Raw genomic sequence first — 27,481 nt, forward strand, 5'->3', positions numbered from 1 at the left:
AAACAAAACAGCTGCACTGTTTGTTTCAGCATATCAGAAAGAAAAAAAAAAACGTCACGAAGCCATCTCTGTGGTAAATTAAAGCACTTTTCAGAGGTTTACAATTTTCAGTTAAATAAAGGCTGCTTTGTCTCCTCTTAACTCAACAAAGTACTGTTTCTCAAATTTGCCCTGCAACACATCTGCAGACAAAAGACTTCAGGTTTAATCTTTACTCGTGATTTTATACTCAAAATTAGTGGAGTATAAAATAAAGTATCGAGATGTCTTACTTCAGTAAAAGCAGAAATACCACAAAATACCATAAATACTCCATTAAGTCCAACATTCATACATTTAAATAGGTAGATGCCAAGTTTCAGCAGCAAAATTTACTTTTGTTAGATTAGATTATTTTCACTTAAACATGCATGTTTAAGCCAAATTCAGATCAATATATAAATGCATTTTATTTTACAATTGTTGAGTATGTTTAATACAGAGCCTACTCGCGTCTCTATTTCCTTCTAGAATACTACGAAGGGAATATAAATACTGTACTCAAGTGAAGTAGAATTACTTCAAACTGGTTGTTTTCCATCAGTGCGATACTGCCACCTTGTGTTCAAACCGTGAAACAGTTTCAAGGCTGAAAATAACGCTGCACTAAAGGGAAATTCATAATGTGTTATTTAAGGATGACTACAAATGAAATGGACTGAGTCATGGAGCTTGTTCAATGGTGACTGATTAGGGCCCGAGCACCGAGTATCGGTGCGAAAGCCCTATCGTATTTCGTAAAAAATGTTCTTGGTAGTTCTTCTCCTTACGTAAAGTGATTTGCCTTTTTGGAGGCTTTATCATACTCAAAAACTCATGAAAGTGGATAAACACATGTCTCCCGGCGAAAAATTTCGTATTCAAGTGGAGTCGCGAGTGGGCGTGGCCAAACGGCTCGAGAGCGCCCCCTACAGAGATGCCCCCGGCGGCCACGTTTACCTAAATTCACCAAATCCGGTGGACACGTGTATCGCACCGAGACGCACAAAAAAGTGACATCGCACCGTTACGTCACCTCGACAGGAAGTCCACCATTTTGAATTTAGTCGCCATTTTGGGCGATTCTGACACGTTGTACTTTGTCGAACTCCTTCGAGGGATTTTGTCCGACCGACTTGAATTTAGGTTCTACGGATAGAAAACATGTTTGGGATTAAAAGTTGTATAAATAATTCGTTTTCATCGACGCGTGTGCCCGTAGCGCGATGGCCATTTTGAGCGTCTCGCCATGAAACTACGAGTTGCTTTAAATGTTATGTACATGGACCTACCTTCTCCAAACATCACAGGTATGATAACAGCCCCGCCCTGAAGACACCTGCGGGGTAATATTCGCTCGTGGTCACAGCGCCCCCTGTTGGCCACCGGAAATGACACTTTTCATACTTTCAAGTTCTCCGTGGAGCTGCTTGATCACATGAACCTAAAGTCGGGTCACAATAACCTGAACATGTAGTTGACGATATATTGAGACGTTCGTTCGACTTTGTCAATGGGCGTCGCCGTGACGATGCGGCAAAGTTGGGATGTCTCGCCGTGACGCAGGAAGTTGATGTTTAAGGTCAAAGGATGCTTGAAACCTCATGAAACGTGTCGCATACGTCCGGCGTGGTGAGACGATACACGCGATGTGTTTTGCGTTGTGTTACGTGGATGTTTTTTTTACCTGGTTAAAATTCTAATTAAAAACATATTTGAGGTTAGGTTAGGTTAGGTTAGGTTAGGTAGTTACTTTATTAATCCCCGAGGGCAAATTTTGAGAAGCTCAATTAAAAGACTTCTTTGCTTTTTACCTAAAGAAATAATTAAATGGATCAACTGATTAAATAGTTGATTACTTTTTAATCAACGGACAAAATCATTTCTGCTCTAATGACTTTCTAATGAATTTCCAAATGCCTAGTCCAGTTATATTGTGAATCTATGGAGCGAGACATTGAATATTTTCTATGTTTATTACATAGGATAAAAACTGAGTGGCTAGAAATACTCTGAACCATCTATCCCTTAAAAACAGCGAGTTTTCCACAGAAGAGTCAAACAGAACAGGCTGATATATTTATGGCATTATTTATTTGAAGCTACTGCTCCACTGACGGGGGGGGGGGGGGGGAATAAAATAAAAACACTGCTGAAAAAAAAAAAAAAAAAAAAAAAGGTGCAAGAGTTACATGAGCTGAACCTCGAGGGAAACTGTAATACATAAATAATGACGTCAGCTTTGACGTGCCCCGTAGTGGACACCAAGCTACAGCCAAAAAGGAAGCCGTGTGACAAACGGTGGATGCCGTGGAGACGGGCACCGATACAGACAGAGGCACGGGGGGGTCGGGAGAGGGTTCGGCCGTCACTCGGGCAGTCAACAGTCATTTCCTTGAAACTTTCTCCCGACGCTTTCAAGTATAAATCTATAAAAAAAAAAAAAAAAAATAAAAGGTCGAAGCAGAAGTTACAAGAAAAAGATCAGTTTCCACCTCACGGATGGAAGTCCATTATACGTCGAGCACACTGCGCAAGAAACAACAAAATGACAGCATGGACATTCCTCTCATTGCATTAAACGTTGTTGTTTTTTTGATACTCAAGTTTCTTTAAAACTTAAAGAAAGTAAAGTTGTCAGTTGCACAAACCTCTCGTTTTGTCAGTTTTGAGTTTATCTATCGTTGCTCTTGTAGAAATGACGGGAGGCTAGCTCTTTTTTCTTTTCTTTTTTTTTAACAAGTTACCCGCCTACTGTGTTCAAAGTAGTACTCGCGTATGCTAAAAAGAAAAAAAAAAAATACACCATCGCAAACATGTACACGGGAGGATTCACGCGTCTCTCGGCGTGACCGAGCGTCGTCGCACTCCACACGCAGGCGGTAGAGGAAGCAGCTCGGCCGGCTCGCGGAAAAGCTGGCCGTGACGATTGCAGGGTAACCGGAGGACCAGACTCGCTGCTAAGGACATACGACTGTGCGTAATTAAACATAGCAACAGATGACATAAAGAAATGGACAGTAATGTACGTAGATGGCTTTTCCCTTTAAAACCAGGAGGTCTGCCTGGTCAGTTTAAAGTGTCCCGGTGATGAGGAGGAGGAGGAGGAAGAGGAAGGAGGAGGGTTGACTGCCAGGTCCGTGTGTAGTGTCAGGTCAGTGACAAAAACAAAAACAAAATCTCTGGTGATCGCACGCAACGAGACGGGTTTCACGTGCGTGGCCGTCTACGAGGTGTTTTCTGGACAGGCGACTCTTTGGCGTGCGGTCCGGGGCCGGCTTCGTGCCGGGGCGCCGGCCGCACGTTCGCTCTTGGTTTCGGACGGTTGAGTTTCGGCCTGCGGGGTGCCGGCGTCCCCGACGAGTTCACGCAGGAACTTGAACTTGGACAGGAAGAGCTGCCAGACTACGTACCAACCTGAGGGGCGAAGAAGGGAAACCGTTATTTACCCGCACAGCCCCGGTTATCGAGATGATCGGCGTCCGCGGAGCATTTTTCAAGTCCCGGTTGCAAAGCAGCCGTTTGTTCGTCATTTGTACAGAATGAGAGAGAGAGATGTGTAAGTTACGGCTGCCTGGGTAGGAAATAAGAGAAAAAAACTGAAACAAGTCTCCCAAATGGACAAAAACACATATATATATATATATATTTATCTTTCAGATAAACAGATGTTTAATTTTAGGGCTCGATTGCACTGGTAGTTGGTTCCGATACTGGAAGCAGAAAAGTGGAGACGGGTTGACCTGAGAAGCTGGATCAGTTGCGTCCAGGTAAAAACTTCACTTGTAGGCCGAAGAAGCAGAATATAAATTGCCAAAAGTTTTGATTTTTAAATCAGCGACAAAACATTAGATTTCCTAAAAAAAAAAATATATATATATAAAAAAAGGAGCATCCACCGGTGTGAAAGGTGCTAAATTAAAAACATATAAATAAATTTAAAAAAAAAAGCTCATATCAATCAGTTTGTAAAGAGAAGCAGGCAGTGAGAAGGAAACAGGGTTTAAAAATAGAAACTCAAGCCCAAGACATCCAATACAGCTGACTGACGTCAGAGGCAACTTTTAAAAGGAAAAGTTCGGGTTCAATTTGAAGAAGACTCGTTTAAACTCTCATTTTAAGCGCCAGGATTTTTTTTTAATTATTATTATTATTATTATTTTTTAACAGAAAAATATTCCCTTTTGTTTTGCCAGCATCGGGTAGCTTCTGATTAGCTGACGTAGCAACTTCACACGCTCACTAACAAAATCAGGTGATCCGAGGCCTTGTTTGGTAACGTCGATGACAACAGTTGAAGTTATATATATATAAAACTTTAAATTATATATATAATTTTATTTATGAAGTGGTTTATTTTCTTGGAAACTCACCGAACAGCATGAAGAGCAGCGCGCAGACAAGTGTGGCCACAATGACCAGCAGTGTGAGCCCGACACTTTGCCACATTTTTGTTTTTGTTTGTTGTTGTTGTTGTTGTTGTTGTTGTTTTAAGCTGGACGCCCCGGCGGCAGCAAACAAGCGGTGTCGTAGATAACGTGCCCCGGCAGCTTGAGTTTAGAGAGCGGGCCGAGACGAGAGAAACACACGGCGGGACATCGCAAAAAAAAAAAAAAAAAACACCCCAACCCCCCCAAAAAAAAAAAACTCACGCCAGCTTGTTGTCCTAGCGGTGTGGCTAACTCGCTAGCTCGGCGGCTTATCTGGTTGACAAAAACGGCTGTGAAAAGCCCCCCCGGAGGGCTTGTAACGCGAGCCGGCGACGGCTGGTCACAGCAGGCTTGAAGTCCCCGCTGGTTTGTGCTACATCACTGCGACGTGTATTTTAACCAGCGCTTGTCGGGACGAGACGCGGCAGCGCGGTAACCGGGTTTAGGACGACAAAAACCAGCGTCATGAAGCCGCGACGCACTGCGTCTGCGCAGGATCTGTTGGACTTATGGGTAATGTAGTTTGTTTTCAATTTCGCCTTTTTATGGTTTTTTTTTTTTTTTTTTTTTAAATTCTACTTTTCCTACTTATAAAAGCTAAATAAATATACTACCGCTATCCTACTGCACTTAATTACAATTTGGAGGTAATAACCATCTGTGATAAAGTCACTTAGGTGCCCCTGTTGTTTACTATATTGGCATTTATTACGTTAATAACTCATTTTCGTTAGACTTAATTAAACAATGCAAGGTCAAAGGGATATTAGAGAACAAAAATATCCAGTCTTTTTTTTTTTTTTTTTTTTTTTTTCATACATCTCAATCAACAGATGTTTCACATCAGCCTCCGAAAGTCTAAAGTTGAGATATGACAAATGAGTTTTGGTGAGACGTTTACTTTTCAGGTGTCATCAGAAGATAAAATTAAACTATATGTCCAGAAAAAGATATCTGTACACTGAAACAGACGGAAATCAACATTTCTGTAGTACCAGCCGTTAAAAAAAAAAACGTGTAACAACATCTGTATTTCAGATACAGTTGAGAAATGTTAATAACTGCAGCATTTCTTCATAAATCCAGCAGGAGGAGTCATTACCAGTCTGCAGAAGGACTGCAAACACTCTGGTGAATGATGTTCAAGCAACTGTCTGTAGGGCTTTTCCTGTATTCTGACACCTCAGAGGTCAGATGTTATCATTATTAGGTCAGATCTTGCGTAGGTCGCACCTCTGCTAGAGTTTCCTGTGTTTCGAGAAAGCTGGAATTAGGCGTCTGCTGAGAGTTTACACGCAGGGAGTGGACTTTTGAATTCAAGAGTTTACGACTTGGCGTATCAGAATATGTAAATAATTCAATTGTGATCAATTACATCATGTCTTCACTTGTGCACACTTGCACGTCCTTTTACCCGAGGCAGCCTCAGTATTTGCATATTATGCTGAGGTGCAGACACCTTCGCTAGAAGATGGCATCTTTAAAATGTTTGAGTTCAACAGTGTGTCTACTCGAAGTATGTGAAACCAGCCCGTAAAGCTTCACTGACAGTCTGTAGAAAGATGAGCTGATCTCACAACTTTTTCGAAAAGATTTTATCGCAGCGAAAGGTTCATAAGGAATATGTGGTTGGCTTTCAGCTCTTTCCAATCAGCTTTACACATTTCACTTCTGTGAAAATGGGATGTTTATCTTTTTTTCATATATATAATGCTATATTATGTGTCAGATAAGATTTTGAACCCGTAAACACTCACTCTGCTGCTGTATTTTGAACCGCATCCGATCTGAATCATTGTTTCGAAGCACAAAGCCTCCCGATTTAAACTGTGCTCACCACAGCAACAGTGATAAGAGTGCTTACACAGCAAAAGTTTCCTGTCGTCAGTGGGGGGCTTCCCGTCGTTTTCCGTACAAATAGAGTGAATGTTCACCGGGGTTACCTACAATGAGAGCTGAAGTTTTCACCGTTATAATTTGCATAAAAACGTTGACATGATATCTCATAAATATGATTTTACGTGACAATACACGAGGGACGGAACAGGTGGAAGCTAAAACCTTCATGAGTAAGTATTATAAGTTACGTCACTTGACCAAAACAGACTTAAAATGCTCAAAAATAAACCTTCACGAGAGCCATTTTAATTTATACACATTGTAATGTTTCCATGGTTTAAAAGCATGTCCTCTGTTGTTCTATATTTGTATTCTATTTACAGCCTATTTTTCTTCCTTGCAGCTTTTTTTGTTGCTTTAAAGGCCCAATTTACACAAGACCATCAGTAAAGTTGCATTTCATCTCAGCATGTGTTCCTGTAATGTGCACTCAAGTGAGTTAATACAGACTTAGTCAATACCAATTAGCGCCTTAAGCAGGGAAAGTACAGCTGTTCCCTTGAATGAGTCATAAATCTTCCGACTCTGTTACAGTTTAATTTTTTCGTTCTTTGACCTCCGGCTATTTGATGCCTGTTTCTTAATCTACCGTGACCTAATGAGTACACTGTGTGCAACTACAAACAGTATGAAGCAAACGCTTCATGGAAATGAAGGAAGTTCAGTGTATTTAAACTAAAACAGGAAACTGATTTTGATAGAAGTCTCTCTCAACTCTGTAGAAACTGGGTAACCATGAAACAGATCCTTATCCGGTCCTCCTGCAAAATCATTTGACCTCATTTGATTTGCAAGTGTGGCTCAGGTGTGGTTTTCCTCTTTTTAAGTTCTACTACAAGAAACAACACGGTTTCATGTTGAAGAACAAGTCTTGGTGGCTGCAGAGCCGATGACCTGTTGACTCTGAGGTGTTTACACACACACACACACACACACACACACACACACACACACACACACACACACACACACACACACACACACACACACACACACACACACACACACACACACACACACACAAAGGTTTGCAGAACATACAGTGAGCACACAGCCATCAGTGGTATTTGACAAACAATGAGCCTGCTTTGCATATACAGAGGAGAGCATTCCTAAGCTCATGCACTTATTTGCATATAGTGGAGGTTTTCCTCTGTCTGCTTTGAAGTTCTTTTTTTAACCACTTGATTTTCCTACTGATTCAGGAATTCAGGAGGAAGTATTGTGTATTCCCGTCCACACAGCTGACATCTGAACTATTTGTTTGTCAAGACAAATACATGATCAATCCATAAAATATGATGCAGTCTTATGAATTAAAGAGTGACACCTTGACTGACTTACACCGGAATAATAATCTTTTATTACAGTGTGTGGTAATGTCATTAGGAAGGGACACCGTCAAAAGTGTTTGTGATCTCAAAATGTAACGAGTAGAATGAGTGATTATTGGTTTATTTCAATTTTTTTTTATCAGTAACATCCATAACAGCTACTCAACATTGAAATAAAAAGCCAAGCAGGGGTCTGATTGGTCAGTTTGCCATTAAGTAAATACAATAAATGTAGCTATAAATGGATCTGACCCCTAAAGGGTCCAATAAGTCTGAGCACCACAGAAACAAATAGCACAACACATTAAATAGACTAAACCAGGAGTATAAAACAAAACCATTTAAAGTTGTAATCTCATTTTCAGTGAGATCGGTATTTTGGGGGAGGGCTGTGAGTATTAGCTGCACAGACTGAGAACTCAGCATTATTTCATCGTGACATTTTTATTGCAGGTTTGGTTTTGTTTGCTCAACTCTGCAGTAGTTTGACGCGAAACCATGACTGGTGCACAGTGCCAATATGACACAAACAGATAACTTTACATTCAGTATTCATCTCTCCCAAACCTCCAAACATCAGACAGAGTCAAGAAAAAGTAGATGTTAATGCATCATAAAACTCATGATGGATTGAAAAAGACTGCAAAGGTGTACCTAATAAAGGGGACATTAAGACCTTAAGAGTATCAATTGATCCCATTAAGTGGCATTAAAATCCACTTTTCCTTATTTCATTTTGAATAAAAGATACAATTTGTATCAACTGCACGCTACCTCTGGCTTAACAGCTCGCTGAGGAAACTCCAAAGCATTTCAAAAGTTACACTTTATAGCACGGTGGATACCACACGACAAAAGTACACTAACTCATGTTTCTCTTCAGTCTTTCCACTGAAAGACGAGGGTTCAGACTGAACTCGTCTCATCTCAGCGACCCGCTCTGACTCTGCAAAATGAGGATCTCCGCCACCAGCCTCTGCGGGTCCATCAGCTGAGGGAACATGTCCATGGCCGTGTCCACCAAGCGGGCGCTGAAGATGGCGAGGAGCTTCTTCCGGACGACTTCTCGCTCCTCGCTGCAGGGACCCGGTTGCGTCCCCGGCGGAGGCTCCCAGTGCAAGCGCTCACCCTCCGGCGGGCTGCGGACCGCGAACGGATCGGACCAGTACGGCTGCTGCTGCTGCTGCTGGCTGTGGACTCTGCTGTTCTGGAAATCTGTCGGCTGACTGTACGCAGGCATGCTGACGGGGTACGGACAATAGCTGGGGTAGTGAGGCGGGCCGTAGGGCATCACGTCGGCGCTGCGGCCGCTCCCCGGCCCGATGCCGCGGGGCTGGAAGGGCGACGTGGAGCCCCAGGAAGAAGCGCCGTGTGAGCAGCAGCCGTGCGGTGCACTTTTCGGAGGGCAGTACTGCTGTCTGCCGTATGTCGCCCCGTACTGGGGGTCGCTCCGAGGAGCCTCCCCCGTCTGAAAGTCTATGGAGCCTAAACCAGAGTCCAGCTGCTCCTGAGAGCCGCTGCGCCGCCGCACTGAGTCCGGGTCAGAAGACGAGTGCTGGCTGGCCTTCTCCTTCCGAGATGAGGCCTTCTTGCTGGAGCGGTGACTCGTCTTCACCTGAGCTACGTGTTCGTTTTTGTGATCTCTCTTCGATGATCCGCTCTCGGGTCCCAGAGTCAGTTTCTTTGCCATGTCCTCCACCAACGAGAGGCTCAGTCCGGACACAGGACTGGAGCGAGCTGAAGCTTGTCTCTGAGCAGAGGGAGGGTGTTTAGCGTTCTCTCGAAGCTCGTCGGCAACCATACGATTGGACTGTTTGGCTCGCTCAGGATGGTGGAATTTACATTTGATTCCATAAGTACATTTCTTCCCTGAAAAAGGAGAAAAAAATAGAACATTTTAGCAATGCTGATCACATAAAATAAGACAAAATAAGAGTCTTTGTCTGCTCTGTGAGTCCAGAACTGGAGGACTTGAACATACAGTAACGTCAACCCTCTAACATCCACATGAGGACATTGATGACAAGCTAATAGTTATCGTTTTGTTTCCATGTATGAATGAATAAAGATATAAGTCAAATGTACAAGTCAATTATTTTTTCTAAAAAGGCCAAAACCTTCTGTACATTAAAGGTCTCTTATATAAAGTCCGATTTCATTGTCTTTTCGCAAAATTAATCAGGTCTATGTGTAATATAAATACTGTGAAAGTGTCAAAAAGCTCCATTCACAGAGAAATGCGCACAGCCTGTATTCAGCAGCTGTGCTATTTAGACTTGTAAGTTTGTGATGTCACAAACTCAGGCTCATCTCGTATGTCTGCCCTCAGCTCCGCCCACTGTTAAGCCTTTATGGAAAGGATGTAGCCAATCAGAGCAGAGGGTCATTGAGCTGAAAGCGCCTTAAAGACAACAGACACAAAACTAAGTAGAACTGCCAAGTAAAGCTGAAGAGACGTAAAACTACACCGAGATGGTTTTTAGTAGTTAAAACCACAAAATGTCTTGTTATGGACATGAAGACTGAAAATAAACGGCCTCAAAAGTGTAAAATATGGGACCTTTAAAGCATTCCTTTAACCTTTCAACTGCAAATCTCACATACTTCCCATTACGGATAATTACGGCTGCTACAGCCATGCTGGCGGCCATGTGAGACTTCACTTCAACGCAGCAGTGCTTTGAGCTGAATGCTAACATTAGCATGCTCACAGTGACGAGCTGGAGTTGATGTTTAACAGTACGTGGCTGCACTATTTATGACACACTAAAAGGCTTTTCATTTAAACGAGGCTTTATATTTCATTAGGCTGGGAGAAGCAGCCACGGCTGGTGAAGAGGGAGCTGAGCTGGAAGGTTAAGCTCTCTTATTTATCAGTTGGTCTACATCCCTACCCTCCGCTGAGGGTAGTGAACTCTACGAGGTCACTAATAGACAGAAGAAGATCGGCGTTTTCTCACCGTAAGGGCACAGCTGTCTTTTCTGAGTCTTGGGAATCCTCCGCAGGAAGTTCTCCAGGGTCGGTCCATGGCGGCCCAGAGGATCATCAGGAGGCATAAACCTGCAAAATTCAGACATCGGTCTTAAAACAACGTCACACTTCTTCTTCTTCTTCTTCTTCTTCTTCCTCACTGACGTAGTCATCGTTCATCTATTCGTTCAGGATGGACGCCGCGTATCGGGGAGGCGGAGCTCACTTGTTGTTGACGAAGGAGAACATGAGCAGCCTCTCCTCGATGAAGCGCTTCCACTCCGGCTTCTCTCCTTGGAGGTCCCGGTACATGTCGTTGGACACGACGACGCCGTCAGACTCGAAGGCGTGCCTGACGATGAAGCGGTCGTCGTTACAGACCACCCGTTTGCCTACGAACCACCGCGACGGCGTGAACACCAGAATCTTCCTCCTCTCCAGGTCTCGCAGAATGTGCTGATCTGTGCACGAACGCAAATATTGAACACACCTTGTTTTAGCCTCAGTGACATAACCGAGGCGTAATCTTGAAGTTTTTAGCAAATAGACTTGTGGAGCAACATGATCAGTCATTTGGAGTCGTGTTTCTGACCACCGAGCCAACGTAGCCCTAATATTGACTTTTTTTGCTCTGTTTTTGGTCTCCGCCATCTGCTGAGCGAAAGATCTGCTTTTTTTTTTGGCTGCTTAATGCTACACAATGCTCATAAACTAGACAAAAACTGTGTTTGTCAGCTCTTTGGTGCTGAGCAGGTCGTGCCCTGTGGGTTTTTAGAGCTTTTATGCTGACAGCGGCCTGCTATGGCCAAAAATTAAGCAGCGAGAGTGCCAAGATAGAGAGCACAAACATAGGCACATTACATTTCACACACAACCTTAATTAGTATTTTTCTGGAGGCCAGGGGTGCAGTTTAATTTGGGTTTTCCCCAGCGGCCTGATTTAACCCAGTTAAATATTAACTAAGGGCCCTAAAAGCACATCCTGTATTCAAAAAATGTATCCGCATGATCAATCTGTTCATCTACATGAAGCAAACAAGCAGTAGCTGAAACTCCAGATGTAGGCTGTTAAAATGATGGCAGCAGTTCAAATGTTTTATCTTTTGGTGTGACAACCAAGCAGGAAACCCCCGCATTTTTATCTTTTCTATCATTCCTGAGAAATTGGAAAAAAAAAAGAAGAAACCTCCACTGGGGTTTTCAGCCACAGCGCACTCTGAGAATCAGCAGTTGCAACAAATTCAATTTTAATTTTGTCTTTTATCAACAAATACACAGATATTTCATTTGCAATGAAAGAAACAGTGAATCTGTTGTTACTTTTGCTTAGAAAATGCGAAATTTTCTGTCCGTTTCAAACACGACGAAAAGGAGCACCGTAAAACACCGTTTGTGTCATCCGTGATACCGGACAAAGAAGGACGTAGAAATTTGTTTTGACGAACTTAAATTTCCATCATCGTACCTGTGATGGGAACATCTGGTCTGGGCTGCTCTTTCCTCCATGAGGGAACAAACACAGTGATGTCAGTGTGGCCTCTGTCCAGAAAGAAGTTCACAGCCAGCTGGATTCCCAGACAAGAGAAAACCTCCTTGTTCCCGTGGCTGAAAAATGAATGGACAGATACCAGGAAAAAGGGTAATGAGAAACTGTAGACGAATTTTCTGTCTAAACTTTTTTTTTTCTTCTTCATTTTTATTGAGTGCTTAAAGCAACTGTCAATCATAACAACACGACCCTACATGCCGTCATCCAAACAGAAATTTTCCTATCTCACCTCCTGAACCGGGAGACAGGAGTCAGAATATATTTTGACATTTGAGTTTGTCAGGAACTGGGCCTGCGACAGAATACACCAACCTGCGCTTGTCGGCTCACTTTGACGCAGCACTTTGCAAACAATAACCTCAAATAAGGCCTTGATTTACACTCATTGATAATTCCACATTTCCAAAAAGGACACTTTTGACTTTATTAGAACTGAGAGAAAGAAGAGAGGGAATAAACTGGACATTATTTTTTTGGCTAAACTGTTCTCACTGTTACACAATATAAATGTTTCATTAGTGGTAATGATAAACTTGAATTGTTGGACTAATCACTTATGTAATTTTGTCTCCTGCAAAACATTCACACATTAACAGCTGGAAGGAAACTTCTCTCATACAGGTTGAGCCTGATGATTTAGTCGTAAATACTAAACCTGCTGAGACGGCAAAAAACAACTGTTTTCATTACTGACGAATCCAAAGATTATTGTGATGATCAACATTTTAACTCGCAGGTTTCCCTTTTTTGTTTTCTCCCATGTAACACCCTGTCTTATTTGGATTGAAATCATAGACTGTGGATAAGTTTGAGCGAAGCATCACCACTCCCTCCCACTGTACAAAAGTGAAGCCAAAACATGGCGCCATCTTGGCTGCCTGACTTGTGTACTTGGAAACTTTGGCAATTAAGCAGTAATTGCAGCTGTATTTTTGAACTAAATTTCCCAGAAATCCAAGCAGTTAAAAAGCCAGCCTGTTGCATTAGCACCATCTAACCTCTGGCAGAACATCCACTGCCCAATAATGGAAGATGCATCCCTGTCCAGTTTGTGATTTGGCCCGGGAATGTAGCCACAGATGCTCAGCTCGGTCATTACTTCATACTGCAAATGCAAGGGATTACTACACCCCTGGGCCACAGGAGCAATCACTATTGTGTTACCTAATGTGGAAATAGTGACCTAACAAACATTTATTTAAATAATAAATGTCAAGATTATTACTTTATAACTTGGATGCACTGCTTTTTACGACGTTTCCTGGCCTATAAAATGTCAGACACAACATCTCAAATTTCCCCCTTCAGGCCCAACCAACAAACCGAAATTCAAATACATACAATCGGCAATTTAAGACCAGAAAATAGTCACATCTGAGGTACTGAATCCAGTGAATTACAACGGTTGCAGATTAAATTTAGTGATTAATAAAATAACTATCTAAGAATCAATTTAGAATTTCTCTTAATAAAATAATTAAAAAAAAAAAAGCATAATATATAACAGTAGACACAGAAGCAAAGCAATATCATTTTAGTATTGAAATAACCGAAATGTATTTTACTTTTTTTCTGACTGGCTTTCAAACTGTTGTGATTGTGATTTAGTGTTTCGCTCGGCAACAGTTTCATGAATCTACAGTTACAACAACAATAATGTCAGAGCGCCAGTGATTTTCACACTGTCTGTATTTATTTAAGATCTCTAGCGTGAAACTATTTGACAGTGATTGAAGGGGAGTCGAATTTAAAAGGTGACAAGTCAGAGAACAAGGAGACCAGACAGAGAGTTGGCTGTAAAATGCTCTCAGGCCTGTTCTTGTTGAAATTTTTTGCAGTATACAGTGAACCCTCGTTTATCGCGGGGGTTACGTTCCAAATAGAAACCGTGATAGGTGAAATCCGTGAAGTAGTAACCTTTTTTTTTTTTACAATTATTATACAATGAAATACTCCATAATACATTGAAACCAAAGAACAAAACCTTTTTACAGGCCCAAGCATTTGTTTAACAAATAAAAGTACTGCATAAATGTTTTTTTTTACAAATAACTACTGTACTGTAAAATAATAATTTGAATCATCAATACGAACTGAAGGCTTCAAATTGCTGAGATCGGCACCGCCCCACTGCGACCCGAGTCATTGGATTAGAACGGGAGGAAATGAAAAATGATTATGAAAACAAATACAAAGTACAGTCGGACAAATAGTGACTCGTGTATTTCACTGCTCTTCTGACTGAGCCGCTGCATCCTGACTCCGCTCTGCAGCGGTTCTTTCTTCTAAAGCCGGCGGTGCAGGTGTGGTTTTTCGAGAGAAGAACATAGTTATCGGTAGTTGTTGTCGCTCTTTTTTCTTCTGGGCAAAAAGATTCTTATAAACCGACATGCCACCATCGATTATTTTTAATTTGGCAAGCTGTTTTACGTACGTGTACATATTAAACCGCAACGTTATTGACAAACAGGTAGAGAAGAAGCGGAGAGACTGTTTAGCCAATCAGAATGCAGAACACAATGCACAATGCAAATCCGTGAAGCAGCGAGACCGTGAAAGGTGAACCGCGTTATAGCGAGGGTTCACTGTACTCTGATTTGCATACTCGAGAACAAGTTTACAACATGCCTGAACCTGCGTGTCTGGGCACGAGGAGGTGCATGAAAGAAACAATAGAGTGTTCCCACTGGCACACACCTCCAAATTACTGGCTATATCAGTCAGTGATCGGTGTGAAATGTGCTGAACAAGATTGCCAGATAACAACAGATAATTGACTAATGACCACCGTTAACGCTGAGGTGATGTCTTCAGGCTAAAATGTTCTTGTGAGCAGAAAAGACAACAGTTGGGCAAAGCTGTCATTGCGTTTGCCAAACAGCTTTATTAAACTGACGTCCACGTCAGCGAGTACAGAGCCAACAGTGACCGCGTGCTGTGATTTCTGGTGAGCTTTGTCTCCGAAATTTGACATTTAAACTCATGAGCTTTGAAAATATTGTATATAATTTTCCATTATCATTAGCTACTGCGTTCCAGGCTGAATTATCTCAATGACTATTGGATGAGGGGCCACAAACTTAGTTTCAGACATTCATGCATCACGCAGAATGAAGTGTAATAAATTTGCTGATTTCCAGACTTTTTATCTGGCGCCATAATCAGGTCCAAATTTGACTTGGTTTGTGACCAAATACCTGCAGAACGAATGATGCTCCCATCGGCCTTTGATGTACTTTGTGTTTAGAGCTAACAATGTCGACACGGTAAACACGGTAAAAAATTCTGCCAAAAAAAACAGCATAATTAGCACAGGTTTTGTGAGCATGCTAAAATGGCTGTTCACAAGGTTGCAAATCGTGTTTTTATAGGAGTAATTGTGTTAGTAGTAGATATTACTGTTAACACGTGTGTGAATTTCAGTATTTGTGTTAAATCCTGGTTTAATTGAAATGAAATGGTTAAATGTGTCAGATTATAAATTAAAAAGATGATAAATACGAACCAAGCAGTGCAGCTAAACGTGTTGTTCCTATCAACCTATCAGCATCCTAGTTTATGAAAAAACGTAATCGTAAAATTTAAAAAAAACAACAACAACAACCTAACAACATCTACACATACTCTTGATAAAATACAAACAGTGACTATCAGATTGTTGCTGGAAGCTCTCCTTCACTACCCATCAGGCACCTCCGCTTTCAGCTGCTTATCGCCTCAATTAGGAGGATCTCCAAAACAGTGTGACTCACTGGGTGATTTGAGGTGAAGTTAAATGTCAGAACAGTCCACGCTTGTTATGTTGTCTAAATGGGTGACAATGTGAAACAGTGATTCATATGTGAAGCTGCTGTGTTATATATATAAATAGCTGTAGAAGTTTAAAGTGCTTTATTTGCCACTGCTCTATCTGACATCAAGCAACACCAGGTGTGGGGAAAGTTACAGTTTTCAGTATCAATTAATCTGCAGAATATTTGATCAGTTAACAGATTAAACGTTTTCACTATGAAAAGTTGGTAATCATTTTTCACAGTCCAACTTTAAATGTCTTGTTTTGTTTGAGCAACAGTCCTAAGATATCCAGTTCGATATCTTCAATTAGAAAGAAAAGCAGCAAATATTTATAATTGAGAAACAGAGACATTTTGATAATCAAATATTGATTAACCAACTAACTGTTGCAGCTCTAAATTATGTAAAACAGAAGAAAAAAAAAAAACTGATTCTCACATTTAAAGGCTCTGAACAGCAAAGTTTGGACATTTTTGCAGATACAAAAGGACATAAAAGATTAGTTGATAATCAACTAATTGTTGAAGCTCCAAAAAGATCATTGGATTTAGCCAGTGAATTTTGGACATTTTTACCTGAAAAATGTCTAAACCCATTATTAGATTATCAAATATCGACTGATGGGCTATTCACAGCAGCTGTAAAAGAGAGCAAAGATCCCCATTTCAAAGCTTTCAACAGTAAATTTTAGGCATCTTTGCTGGTAAAAAAAAAAAAAAAGAAGCTGTTCTTGATTACTGGATTATGAGAATAGCTGCTGATTACTTTGCTCACCTCATGGCCACATTGCTGCCGTCTATAACGATGGGTCTCAGAGCGTCTTCCTCCTCGCCGCTCTCCTCTCGGCTCTGAGGAGACGTGCCGGTAACAGGAAGCAGCAAATTGCAGCCCGCACCCCTGGTGTCCCCTCTGCATACCAGCACGGACATCGTGGTCACCTGCCCCTGCCTGGCCTCCTGAGTGGCCTTGATCCGAACCAGCTCCCCCAACACTTTATCCGTGTCCGTGCTGGGGCCGAACTTCTGCTGGACAGCCTTTACCTGGATCGTGGAGTAGCCCAGCTTGTGGAAGAAGTCCAGCTGGGCCTCCAGGAGCTGTGGGTCCGGGGACGGGTCAGGTTCACTGGTGTACATTTTTTTTGAACGGGACAGACGGGACGAGTCGTGAGCTGAGAGCAGGAAAGGGAAGACCCATGTAAAAGTGTCGGGAGCGTGCGGCGCTCAGAGGGCTTGTGATGGCCGTTTTACTCCACACAGCTGGAAGAGACAAACATCAGCATTCATCTCCTCTCAGTCGGTGAAGCCCACTCATGTCGCACCTGTTGGAAAAAGACATCTTAAACTTTTCCCGTCCTCACAAAACACTGCATTCATTATTCAATTGATCGATCAACAGGAAATCAAAGTTGGAGGAAAAATTCACGAGTAAAGTCACAATATCAAAAATGTAAATATACTCTCTCACAGGTAAAAGTCCTGCAGTAAAAGTACAAATAATCAGCAAAATCTAACGTATAAAAGTAGTAATTATGCAGACGAAATGTGCTCGGTCTGAAATTGATCTATTTTATATCTCTAATCACTATTATCGATGTATTAACATACAGGCAGTGTTTAAATATTGTACCGTAAAGTGTAAATGTTAGTTACTGTTTGGTGGCTTATTTTACTGTGTAACAACACCTGAGGCTCATCTAACAAGTTACTACAGTTGTCAAATAAATGCAGGCGAGTAAAAAGTACAATGAGTGTGGTATAAAATAGCATAAACATTTAACAGTTACTGTCCACCACTAATTAAAAATAATCTAATGCTATGAAGAAAATTTTCTTTGCTTCATTCTGGCTTGCAATGAGAATATTTTCTAGATTTTTTTTTTTTTCTAATGTGACAGTAAATTGTATTTCTTTACATTTGAACTAGTTTAACATAACAGCAATTCGTTTTGTACATAATTATGCCATTTTACACACCTGACAGACAGCTCTAGTTCTTTCCTTTAAAAGCACTTGTTATTCTCTTTTAAGGCACAATATTACCCTTTTTTTTAAGCTGCAAAAGATTATTATGATAACTATAAGCATTGAGTCATCGACAGGTTATTTGTTTTAATTAATCCAGTCCAGTTATTGCAACGAAATGGCAGAAAATAGTTTTTAAAGGCTGAAACCCGTAATTGTCTTGGCCTTTCTGCTTGATAAATGAACTTTAAAATGAAGTGGCAACAAAAGCATTTCTCATTCAGACGTCGACACCAACATGCTGAAACTGGGTGGATCTCAAAACACAACTCGGTCACCTTACAGTGAAATTGTACCTTTAAAAGTTCAACATCGCACAAAAGGAGAGCAAAGAGGGAAAATTAAACGACTGCAAAAATCTCTTAACTACCTAAATAAATGAGTGAAAGTCAATTTATCAGTTTCTCATTTAGCTATTTCCGCGTCAAAACTCAACTTGAAACAAAAGAAACAAATTTACCTGCACGTTAAAAAAAAATACAAAATCCCGAAGGCTCAGGTTTTCGGTTTTCTGACACGGTTGTCGTCCTTGAGTGCGTCTCGGGTTGTGAGTCGACACAAGGAAGTTGGGTTTTTTTGTTTTTTTTTTCCTTCTCTTCACACAGCAAACAACCGGCAGACGACCAGTCACATGCTGGGATTCCAGTAAGGAGGTGATCTCACGATGAAATCATCCATCCGTGCTCACAATTCACCCAGATCATTACGCACGCGTCAACGAGGACACATGGACCTTAAAATGAAGAACTACGATACGATCTATTAAAAGGTTGTTGTTGTTTTTTTTCTCAGTTACCGCACGGATTTTAATAGTTTAGCAGGACAACATTTATTTAGTAGCCATTTGGGAATTTTTATTTTTTTTAAATGTTTTTAAAGTTCGCAGCTTTCAAAAATTCTCTAAAGTCTATTTAAGTGACCACATTTTATCCTATTTATTTTATACTCAGGCAGGGACAGATCAACCCGCTAGAGGGCCCCATGACAAGCATTATCTGAGGGCCACACTGGCTCACCTTGCATTGTGCACGTCAGTAGTTTGTGGAGTTTTCATTGGACACAAATTGCCTATATGAAAGGACCCATACGAAAGTCTAATATGTGGCCTTATGAATATGTAAATACAAAATCATATATCTAGGTTTATATATTGATTATAATTTAATCTAATATCTTTTTTTTTTTTTAGAGACTGTAAATGTGCAAAGAATTAAAGGGGAAAAAATATAATATTTATCCATATAGTCCTATAATATTATTAAAATTTAAAAAATTAAAAAAAAAAAAGAATGAAAGAAAGTGCAAAACAATAGGCCTGTGTGTGATATGTGTTCTGGGTCAGGTGCAGTGACTCCCTGGAGCCTTGTTGTCACTGTGAGGTCAATCAATGCTAAACTAGGCTGACTGGGCTCTTGCTGTAACTGGATATCATTTACCGTACAGCTGTTACAGTACTTCTGATCCTCTCATCTAAGCCCAGTGTTACCAGAACTGAAATCACTGTATGAAAATATAGACCCGGCCACACTCCATTGGGAATCATCACCTCCAGTCGTGCACCCAAATGGGCGGTGGACCTTCGGGTTAATTTACTACGGAGCGGCCTTTAGTCAACTGGCCTTGACCAACATATTTACCGAAACTCTAAACTGCTGAAACCGGATATAGAAAAAAAAAATGCTTGGCTTCAGCATTATTGCACTGAGCCACCGATACTGGCCGCTGATTGGTCAGAGGGGCCGTGCAAACATTAATGCGAACAGAGTTTCAACAGCGAGGAAAACTGAAGCTGTAAAGCAACAGTCTGGGAAAAAATATATATATTTCAATAAATAGTGTGGCTCCAACTTTGCGGCTACAGTTGGGGCAACAGTTTTAGTGTCCCAGTGTTTTAGAGTGGAAGGAGGCTGACCTGCAAAGAGCATTGGCCTCAACACCTTTGGGATAAACTGGAGAAAGGCCTTACGTCTCAGCATCAGAAGCTAACCTCACTAATGCTCTTGTGACCCAATGGGAACAGCAGCCAGGTTTAAAAATCAGGTGGAAATCCTTCCCGGAGGAGTGGCGGCTGTCACAGTGACGTCGGAAAGAGACGTTTAACGATCACACATTCATGGTTTTTTTCAGGTGTCCACATACTTTTGGAAGGTTTGTATTTTTTTTTTTTTTTTTTTTTTTTTTTATAACAAGCCGCCGTAAACAGGCCGTCGAGAGCGCCGACATGGTTCCAGAAGGAGAGCTTTTGTTCTCTTCTGCACGTGCGTTCACCGTTCACCCGTCTGTGGTTGGTTGTACCGCGTTGTCACATCATCCTTATCCCCGGCCAATAAGCTCGTGTCTGTCCACTGCTGATCCTCTTCCACGGCCACCTGTTGCATCTTAGCGAGGAAACGTTATCTTCAGAAGCGCGATCGTATACGACGCAACATGCCCAGTTCAGTAACCGGTGGCGGCTCACAACGGGAACAATCAGATGACGCCCTCGTGGTGACAAGAGCGCTTTCGATCTGCGACGGGCTCAACTGATTCGAACGCCTACTTCTGCACCAGCTTTATACCAACAGGAGCTAATCCCGTCTTTGTCTCTGCAGGATGTCCGCGAGAACCCTCCCGCTGGTTTTCATCGATCTCGGCGGAGAGATGCTGTACATACTGGACCAACGCCTGCGCGCTCGCAACACGTCCGAGGACAATACGGAGAAAGGTAGAGGCAGCTGACAGGCTCGGTAGGTGTGTTTAGCTCCCAAGTCGTCCCTCCTCGTCGACGAGCTGTCGCTGTCACGTGTCGGCATATCGCCCGAGAAATGTGCTTCTTGTGTATCTCCGATGCACCACAACAAATGACGTGTCTGTCCTCGTTCTCTTCTTTCATGGGGAACCTGACTGCGGCTGCAGGAGTGTGGTCAGACAATGACAGGAAAAGAGGTATCCACGCAACATCCACATTAGTCAGGCCCTCCTGCCCCCTGTAATCTCTTGTTAGCTGTAAGTCGTACACACACACCTGCTGTCGGTCCCTTGTGAGATCGAGACGTAATCTCTGGAAATTTAACCACAAAATTTGATGGCACTGACATGTACAAATATTGCATCACTCAGCTCCATCTAAAACTTCCTGAAAGTTTGTTTTGTAATTGCAATACTGCATTAAAAATATGAACTTCTAAGAACCGGCGAGTTGGCAATTCAGATTTTAGTCAGGCAAAACTGCACCGGGCCGGAGCTAAATCATGAGGGAGGGGGAAAAAAAAGAGCTCAATCCTTGGTAACGATAACCGGCTAACCTGAGCAGTAACTTCAAATGGTTAATATTATTACATTTCATTTTCCCTTGATGACTGTCCAGAATATATCAATACTTTTAAGGTCCAATCGTTCTTAATCAATATAAAAAGGCATAAAATGAAGGTTAGCAACCTATTTCTTCTCTTTTTCTTTTCTTTTTTTTAAATTTTTTTATTACCTTTCTATTTACTCTGTCTACATATGTCAATAAGAGTAAAGCAGCTCGGTAAATTTAATGCTCCTTTTCTTTTGCATTTGCTTCTTCCCTACTCCCAGTTATGAACGACATCATTGGGACCATGTTTAGTAAAAGCTTCATGGACGAACTTCTCAAACCTCAGCAGTTGTATTCCCACAGGACAATGAGAACGGTGCTAACTCGGTTAGCGCACGCCTCCATCATGATGCTGAACCCGGCCAGCATGGACAGAGTACGTGAGAGATACTGGAAACAGAGACGGGAGCCCTTTAGATAGACCGATGCACAGTTAGACATTAATTTGTGGAAGATTTTTTGATTTTTTTGTATTTTATTTTTTAAGTACCAGCGTGTTGGATTTAGTAGCATCTACACACGTCGCTGCAGATTGCAACCAATTTAATATTTTTTCACCGCACCGTCCCATTCAAAACTCAGCTAGTGTTTGGTTTGTCCATTCTGGGCTACTGTAGAAACATGGTGGAACAACATGAAACTTCTGTCTGAAATTAGTCTTTTTCACTCTTAATAACTCCATATATATTTATAACGGACACAAAATAATCTACTCAATAGCGAGCAGCAAATATTTGATTTCACACACATGATTATCATTGTTACTTTGCCTTCTCACACACAACTGTGGTGATGCAAGCTAATTTTTGTATCTATAAAACACGGAGCATTACGTGTTGGGATTGTTCGATTACATGACACACAGAGACTACGTTTTTTATTTGGTTATGGAGAATTATTGAGGGCATCTGTAGATAAATTTACACAAACAGCATTCAGACACTCGGGATAAAACGGCGGACAGTAAATCCGGTGTGCTATACACTAAATAGGAAATGATCTTAGACCGATCCCATGTCTCTGAGGATAAATCCAGATTTGCAAATCGTTCAGGTGTCCTGATGCCACATAAAATGACGTGACATGCGGTTTTACGCGGTGGTTTTACGATGACTGCGAGTTCTTTCTCTCATCAAGTCTAACAGTTAAATATTCAAAGCGCGGGTCCTTGTTAGTTTGACATAAAAACTTGCCCGCCATTAAAAGGTCCAATTTATTCCCAGTCAAAGTCGACGTAGTCAAGGCAGTCAAGCCTTAAAATAACTGAAGGGATTGCTGTTCTGTGAGTGAAGTCTGTCTCAAATCTAAGACTGCAGCTTTTATACTGAGTGGAAATCATTTAGGAATAACCTTCTGAAAAGGTTGTTGGGATGTGAAGTTAGTTTCATTTCTCATGTCCTTAAAGTTTGTGTTTTGTCTTTTTTTTTTTTTCCTCCTGTAGCTTTATGAGTTGATAGTCATGGCTTTCAAAAATCAAGTCTTCCTTTGTCCACGACCAAAAGACTTGCTGCTCATCTCGTACAATCACATAGACACCATCAGGGAATTTGTAAAGGACACTCCTGTGATCATGAACCAAGTGAACGAGACACACCGGAGAATCATTGAGGTATTTATTAACCTTATTATTCCTTTGCTAAATACTGTTTGCACAAATGTTCAACTTTGACACATATTACCCATGATGCAGCAGGCTATATGGTACATGTTGTGCAGATTCCAGCTGTCAGCTTTGATCACCTTTATAACCTGTGTAACGAGTTTCCTCTCTACTTTCTGCAGACATACTCATCTTTAGCAGAAGGTGAATTCCAGCTTCTCAGACAAACCCTGCTCTTATTTTGTCAAGACATGCATGTTCGCGTGAGTCTCGGCTTTTAAACTCATTCCTCAAACTCAAACAAGAGAGGAGATTATATATATATATATATTAAAAAAAAAAAAAACTTCTGTCAGTTGATGATTGTTTCTCTCTCTTTTATTTTAGGTGTCACTTTTCCTGAAAAATAAAATCCAGAATGCCAACGGACGTTTTGTTCTGACTACCTCAGGGCCGGTGCCTCATGGGATCGATGTTCCAGGTCTTATTAGGTAACGCTGCTCTTTCACACGCAAATAGTGACACCAGAGACACTCAAGAGATAACGTAAAACCCGTACCTCCCTTTTATTATTCTGTAATACCTGAACTTTTCAGCGCCACCTTGAGGTGAAAAATTCAGTTTGTCTAATATTTCGGATGTCGGACATCCCATTTACGTTACGAGTGGACCGAAAGGTCAGCGTGTTTCAGTTCATCAGAAAAAGCGATTCAAGAATTACGGCGTGAACTTTGCCCCAAACTACGTTAGCGGAAGGAGAGCTGGGAAAGCTGCCAAACTCTGGAGTCGTTTTCACCTCGTGGTCACAGAAGAAGGTCGCAGATTTGTGGTAGTTGGTTTAGTGAAACCGTATACTGTATAAATCTAATCAAATTAGGTGAACTAGTTGTACTCGTGATAACATCATTTTATTTAGACGTAATTGCCAGCGATGATTTAATCGCAGCGATTCTACCAACAACTTATTTACACAATTTGAGATGTCAACGCGTTTTCCCTCTCGACTGCTTCAAATTACATTTTAAATGCAGCACACGGACAAGGACTTGTCGTGTTTCGCAGTTAAACATAGAAGTAAAACCTACTTTGAACTTTGCAAACATGTTGGCCTGGTTAGTGATCATTTGCACGCAGCATATTTAACACCTGCCCGAACGTTATAGTGGCACCAGATGTGGCTTCTTGAAGATGATGCAGCTGCAAAGGCTCCGCAGAGAAAGTGGCGTGTGTTCATTTTTAATTTTCTCATATTTAGTCGTACGTTTCCATCTCTAAATATTCCAGTGTGTCACCATCTGCTTCCTGTTTCCACAGGACGTTTGATGTGAGGGGCAGAGAAGTGAGACGAATCGAGTTCCCCACCGGAGGAAGTTACAGCAGCCCCATCAAAGAGGGATGTTTTGAGCTGCATGGAGACCGAGTCACCAGACTGGGCATGAACGTGTACGTATGTGCAGCGTGGGACACGACACGCTGAAGACACGTTGGAAGACATGCTGTAAACCTCCGGGTGACACTGCTGTGTTTTATGAATTAAAAAAGGTACACTGTGGACAATCCCGAACAGACACATACGTCCAAGGCTCCCTCTGCTAAGGTAATAATGGTGATTATTCACAGCTCTCGTGTTAACAATGGTTACTGATTGACATTTATAGTTGGTGGACATGCTGCCATATGCCTTGAGACAATCGTACTATTATGGCTCACTCTACCTAAAATTTCCCTCAGGAGTTGGTAGAGACAAAAAAAACAAAAAAAAATGAGCGAAAAGAGATTAAATATTGGATTTATGTCGCGTTCACAGCACGTCGTTACAGCCAGAGAGCTTTCACATCATCAGACAACATGATGTCTGCTGCCAGCGCTGTCGTGCTCCTGCTTCTCACTCAGACCTGCAGCTGTCTTAATCAATATCGAAACCAGACATTAAGAAACAAATTTGATGTTAACATCATCTTTACCTTTAAGCAAAAAAAAAAAAAAAAAAACGTTTTCTAAAACCCCTATTATGGCTGTTGTACATATATTTACAGCACTATTTCTGTTCAATTTTAAAGTTAATAATTAACGTGGCCGATAAAAAAAAACAGCAGTGTTTGCTGTCTTTTATGCTGCTAGTTAGATATAAAGAAGTTCGGAAACCATTTTTCTTTAACGCTGTAAAATTAAACTGAGAAGCTGTTAATATGTTAGTATTCTGTTTTAATTTCCGCTGCTCCCCACTGGCCAGAAAACATTATTATATTATTATTATTATTATGAAGTGATATTTTGAACGCAAAGCTCACAAACAGGTAAAAGCAAGAAAAGCACAAGTGTAAATTCAACAAAAAAAAACAACGATTATGTCCTTATTCCATTTAGCTGGCTCACTTTCAGGGTGCTATTATAAAACTGTTCGTGTAATTCTTGTGTTTGTATTTATCCTTTTACATCCACTATACTCACGTTTTGTGGCCTTCTTTCTGCTCGTGTTTGACCTCCCCGCGCTCCTCCGTCCATCTGCAGCCCGACGACACCCCCAACATGCTGGCTAAAGAAGAGCTGAACCTGCTGGCTCGTCTGATGGGCAGCATGAAGGCCGAGAACGCGGCCAAAGAGGAAGCTGGCTTCTGGATCAACCTGTTTAATACGGACCGAGAGGAGGAGGAGACGTGAGCGCTCTACTTTTCTTCCGCTCCCTCTTTGCAGCTGAATAAACAATCATTTCCACCTCAAAAGACTTTTGTCTTGTTTAACAGGGGCGCTGCAGGTGGAGCCGAGGAGCCTTATTTTGGAGTGATAAATATTCAGGCGATGCAGGTAGAATGACGTAATACTGCAGCTCTTCCTGCATCGTAAATAGAATTTGTATTACACGTCATGATGAGTAGATAAAATATAATTTCACGATTATTATATTTATTATAGACTGTAGCTGATTGGCCTCGAACCGATTTCTAGTCGACATGTTTGATTTTGTTTGATTCAGGACGAACAGGCGGCCACCGAGCTGGCTCGAATCGCTGGACAGTTCGCAGAACAAGAAGAGGAGCCTGAAAATCACAGCTGCAACAAAGGGGACGACCTGCTGGCCATGATGGACGACCTTTGACCTCCGACTCTGTTCCCATCTCGTCTGTCTTCTCCTTCTGATTCACTGAAACTGCACAAGAACACGATGCCCATCGAGGCTTATTGTTTAAATTGCATGGCCTGAACGTCCGATGCCTGGTGACATCACGCTATTTGTTAATATCAACATCGTACTATGGTTCACTGTGAGCTGCTGTTTCATCGGAAATATGCAGTTTTGTTCATTAAATTAGAATAAATAACCAAGGACTGATTCTGTAGCGCGTTAAACAAAACCTGTTTTTAGTATTTAGGTTGCACTCGGAAAAACACCATGAACGTATGAAACATAACAACCGCTGCGATACGCGAGTGTATTTTCTAACAGTTTATGTTTACAATAAAGCATTCGTTCTTATTTTTATGTTCGTACTGGTTTGTGGTTATTTTTCTGTTATTAATTAATTCATTTTTAATTCTTCATTCAAAAGAAGTTTTTGGCTGGGAAAATAGCCTTCATTTTTTTTTTGAGACCCTTTCCTGGTTCATTAAAGTTATTTAAACATGTGATGCTCCAATTTGATCAATTAGAGAGTAGAGAAGAGCAGAGAATACATGTTCTGTACAACATTTAAGGATGTTAGAAATAGAGATCCTACTTTGTTTTCTGCAGCAGCCTGCAGAGGACGCTGTCGTTCTGGTGTTTTAAGATAAACCTCGTCTATGGTCCTGCCACTGACCAAAAACTCAGAATCCATAAATTATTTCAGAAAGATAAGAGTCTCTATTTAATCTTTATCTACAATTTTATTGGAATAATTGCTTAAGGAACTCAGGTGGACAAATATAACAAACAAAGTTAAAGACACATATTGAAAGCATAGTTCAAGCTACGCAATATAAGCTTCATCTAATGGTGACAATGATTACATTTGTACTTTTTGATAATAATGGTGCTTTTTGTGCGTTGGCTACTGAAAGTATTTTTTAAATTTGTTTTGTAACTCCTGTCATGTTGTTCCCGATTACTGCGCGGTTTTAATGTCTATTATATGGAAAGAAGTGCAAACCTACGAAGGGGGTACGCTACAACTATGTTATTAACTTAATTACTATTCAGCTAAACTCCATATTCATAGGGGTAAATTTAGTGCCTACTTTATAAAAAAAATAAAAACAAAAAAAATCATTTTTAAATCAACATTATATGCAAACAATTTTCCTGTGATAAAGTGAAACAATGGTTTCATGTAATATATTTGTTTCCTTCCCTTAAAGTAACTGTACTATCTTAGTTTATTATTATTATTATTATTTTAAATTATGTTTTAGCTTTGCTTTTCACCCTCTAGTATTTCCCCTTTTCTATTGTCATGTAAATATCCTCGTTTTGAATAAAGTTATTTGAAGAAGAAGAAGAAGAAAAAAAAAACGACGTCAGGTGAAACGTCATCACGCTGCTGTCCC

At 41.1% G+C, this 27,481-nt stretch overlaps 3 protein-coding genes and 1 long non-coding RNA gene across 5 annotated transcripts; 1 reads left to right on the plus strand and 3 right to left on the minus strand.

Annotated features, from left to right (window-relative positions):
* Window positions 1-2,097: 2,097 nt before the first annotated feature.
* smim13 (small integral membrane protein 13) lies at window positions 2,098-4,651 on the minus strand. Its single transcript, XM_069691643.1, has 2 exons — window positions 4,392-4,651; window positions 2,098-3,435 (listed from the first exon to the last, which is right to left on the minus strand). Exons 1-2 carry the CDS (start codon window positions 4,465-4,467, stop codon window positions 3,245-3,247), a joined length of 267 nt encoding a protein of 88 aa, XP_069547744.1. The 5' UTR covers window positions 4,468-4,651; the 3' UTR covers window positions 2,098-3,244.
* Window positions 2,098-4,919, minus strand: LOC138617011 (uncharacterized). The gene is made up of 2 exons (XR_011310635.1): window positions 4,671-4,919; window positions 2,098-2,447 (listed from the first exon to the last, which is right to left on the minus strand). It is a non-coding gene; the product is annotated as an uncharacterized lncRNA (long non-coding RNA).
* Window positions 4,920-7,726: 2,807 nt separating this feature from the next.
* On the minus strand, window positions 7,727-18,540 carry zc3h12ab (zinc finger CCCH-type containing 12Ab). The gene is made up of 6 exons (XM_069699822.1): window positions 18,499-18,540; window positions 16,771-17,331; window positions 12,118-12,257; window positions 10,879-11,113; window positions 10,642-10,742; window positions 7,727-9,550 (listed from the first exon to the last, which is right to left on the minus strand). Exons 2-6 carry the CDS (start codon window positions 17,127-17,129, stop codon window positions 8,604-8,606), a joined length of 1,782 nt encoding a protein of 593 aa, XP_069555923.1. The 5' UTR covers window positions 17,130-17,331; window positions 18,499-18,540; the 3' UTR covers window positions 7,727-8,603.
* Window positions 18,541-20,756: 2,216 nt separating this feature from the next.
* Window positions 20,757-26,413, plus strand: oscp1a (organic solute carrier partner 1a). 2 transcript variants are annotated; one of them, XM_069691671.1, is made up of 10 exons: window positions 20,757-21,002; window positions 21,579-21,733; window positions 22,799-22,966; window positions 23,140-23,220; window positions 23,345-23,448; window positions 24,272-24,400; window positions 24,500-24,554; window positions 25,469-25,614; window positions 25,702-25,762; window positions 25,932-26,413. In XM_069691671.1, exons 2-10 carry the CDS (start codon window positions 21,581-21,583, stop codon window positions 26,052-26,054), a joined length of 1,020 nt encoding a protein of 339 aa, XP_069547772.1. In that variant the 5' UTR covers window positions 20,757-21,002; window positions 21,579-21,580; the 3' UTR covers window positions 26,055-26,413. The 2 variants fall into 2 exon arrangements, with proteins under 2 accessions (XP_069547772.1, XP_069547764.1); XM_069691663.1 differs by lacking the exon at window positions 20,757-21,002 and having other exon boundaries at window positions 21,375-21,733.
* The last annotated feature ends 1,068 nt before the right edge of the window (window positions 26,414-27,481 follow it).

This window comes from Brachyistius frenatus, unplaced genomic scaffold (assembly GCF_029030835.1).
Source record: "Brachyistius frenatus isolate BFR_SWC_R1_liver_20210118 unplaced genomic scaffold, ASM2903083v1 Contig_2, whole genome shotgun sequence".
Taxonomy (NCBI): Eukaryota; Metazoa; Chordata; class Actinopteri; family Embiotocidae; genus Brachyistius; species Brachyistius frenatus.

What these genes read in the sequence shown, in the direction of transcription:
- smim13 (XM_069691643.1), bottom strand. Translation starts at nt 4,467, where the DNA reads ATGTGGCAAAGTGTCGGGCTCACACTGCTGGTCATTGTGGCCACACTT. An exon ending in GCTGCTCTTCATGCTGTTCG is followed by an intron (nt 3,436 to 4,391) that starts GTGAGTTTCCAA and finishes TTCGCCCCTCAG; the next exon opens with GTTGGTACGTAGTCTGGCAG.
- zc3h12ab (XM_069699822.1), bottom strand. Translation starts at nt 17,129, where the DNA reads ATGTACACCAGTGAACCTGACCCGTCCCCGGACCCACAGCTCCTGGAG. An exon ending in GGCAGCAATGTGGCCATGAG is followed by an intron (nt 12,258 to 16,770) that starts GTGAGCAAAGTA and finishes TTCATTTTTCAG; the next exon opens with CCACGGGAACAAGGAGGTTT. An exon ending in TTCTCCTTCGTCAACAACAA is followed by an intron (nt 10,743 to 10,878) that starts GTGAGCTCCGCC and finishes TGAATTTTGCAG; the next exon opens with GTTTATGCCTCCTGATGATC.
- oscp1a (XM_069691671.1), top strand. Translation starts at nt 21,581, where the DNA reads ATGAACGACATCATTGGGACCATGTTTAGTAAAAGCTTCATGGACGAA. An exon ending in ACCCGGCCAGCATGGACAGA is followed by an intron (nt 21,734 to 22,798) that starts GTACGTGAGAGA and finishes TTCCTCCTGTAG; the next exon opens with CTTTATGAGTTGATAGTCAT. An exon ending in GATGTTCCAGGTCTTATTAG is followed by an intron (nt 23,449 to 24,271) that starts GTAACGCTGCTC and finishes CTGTTTCCACAG; the next exon opens with GACGTTTGATGTGAGGGGCA.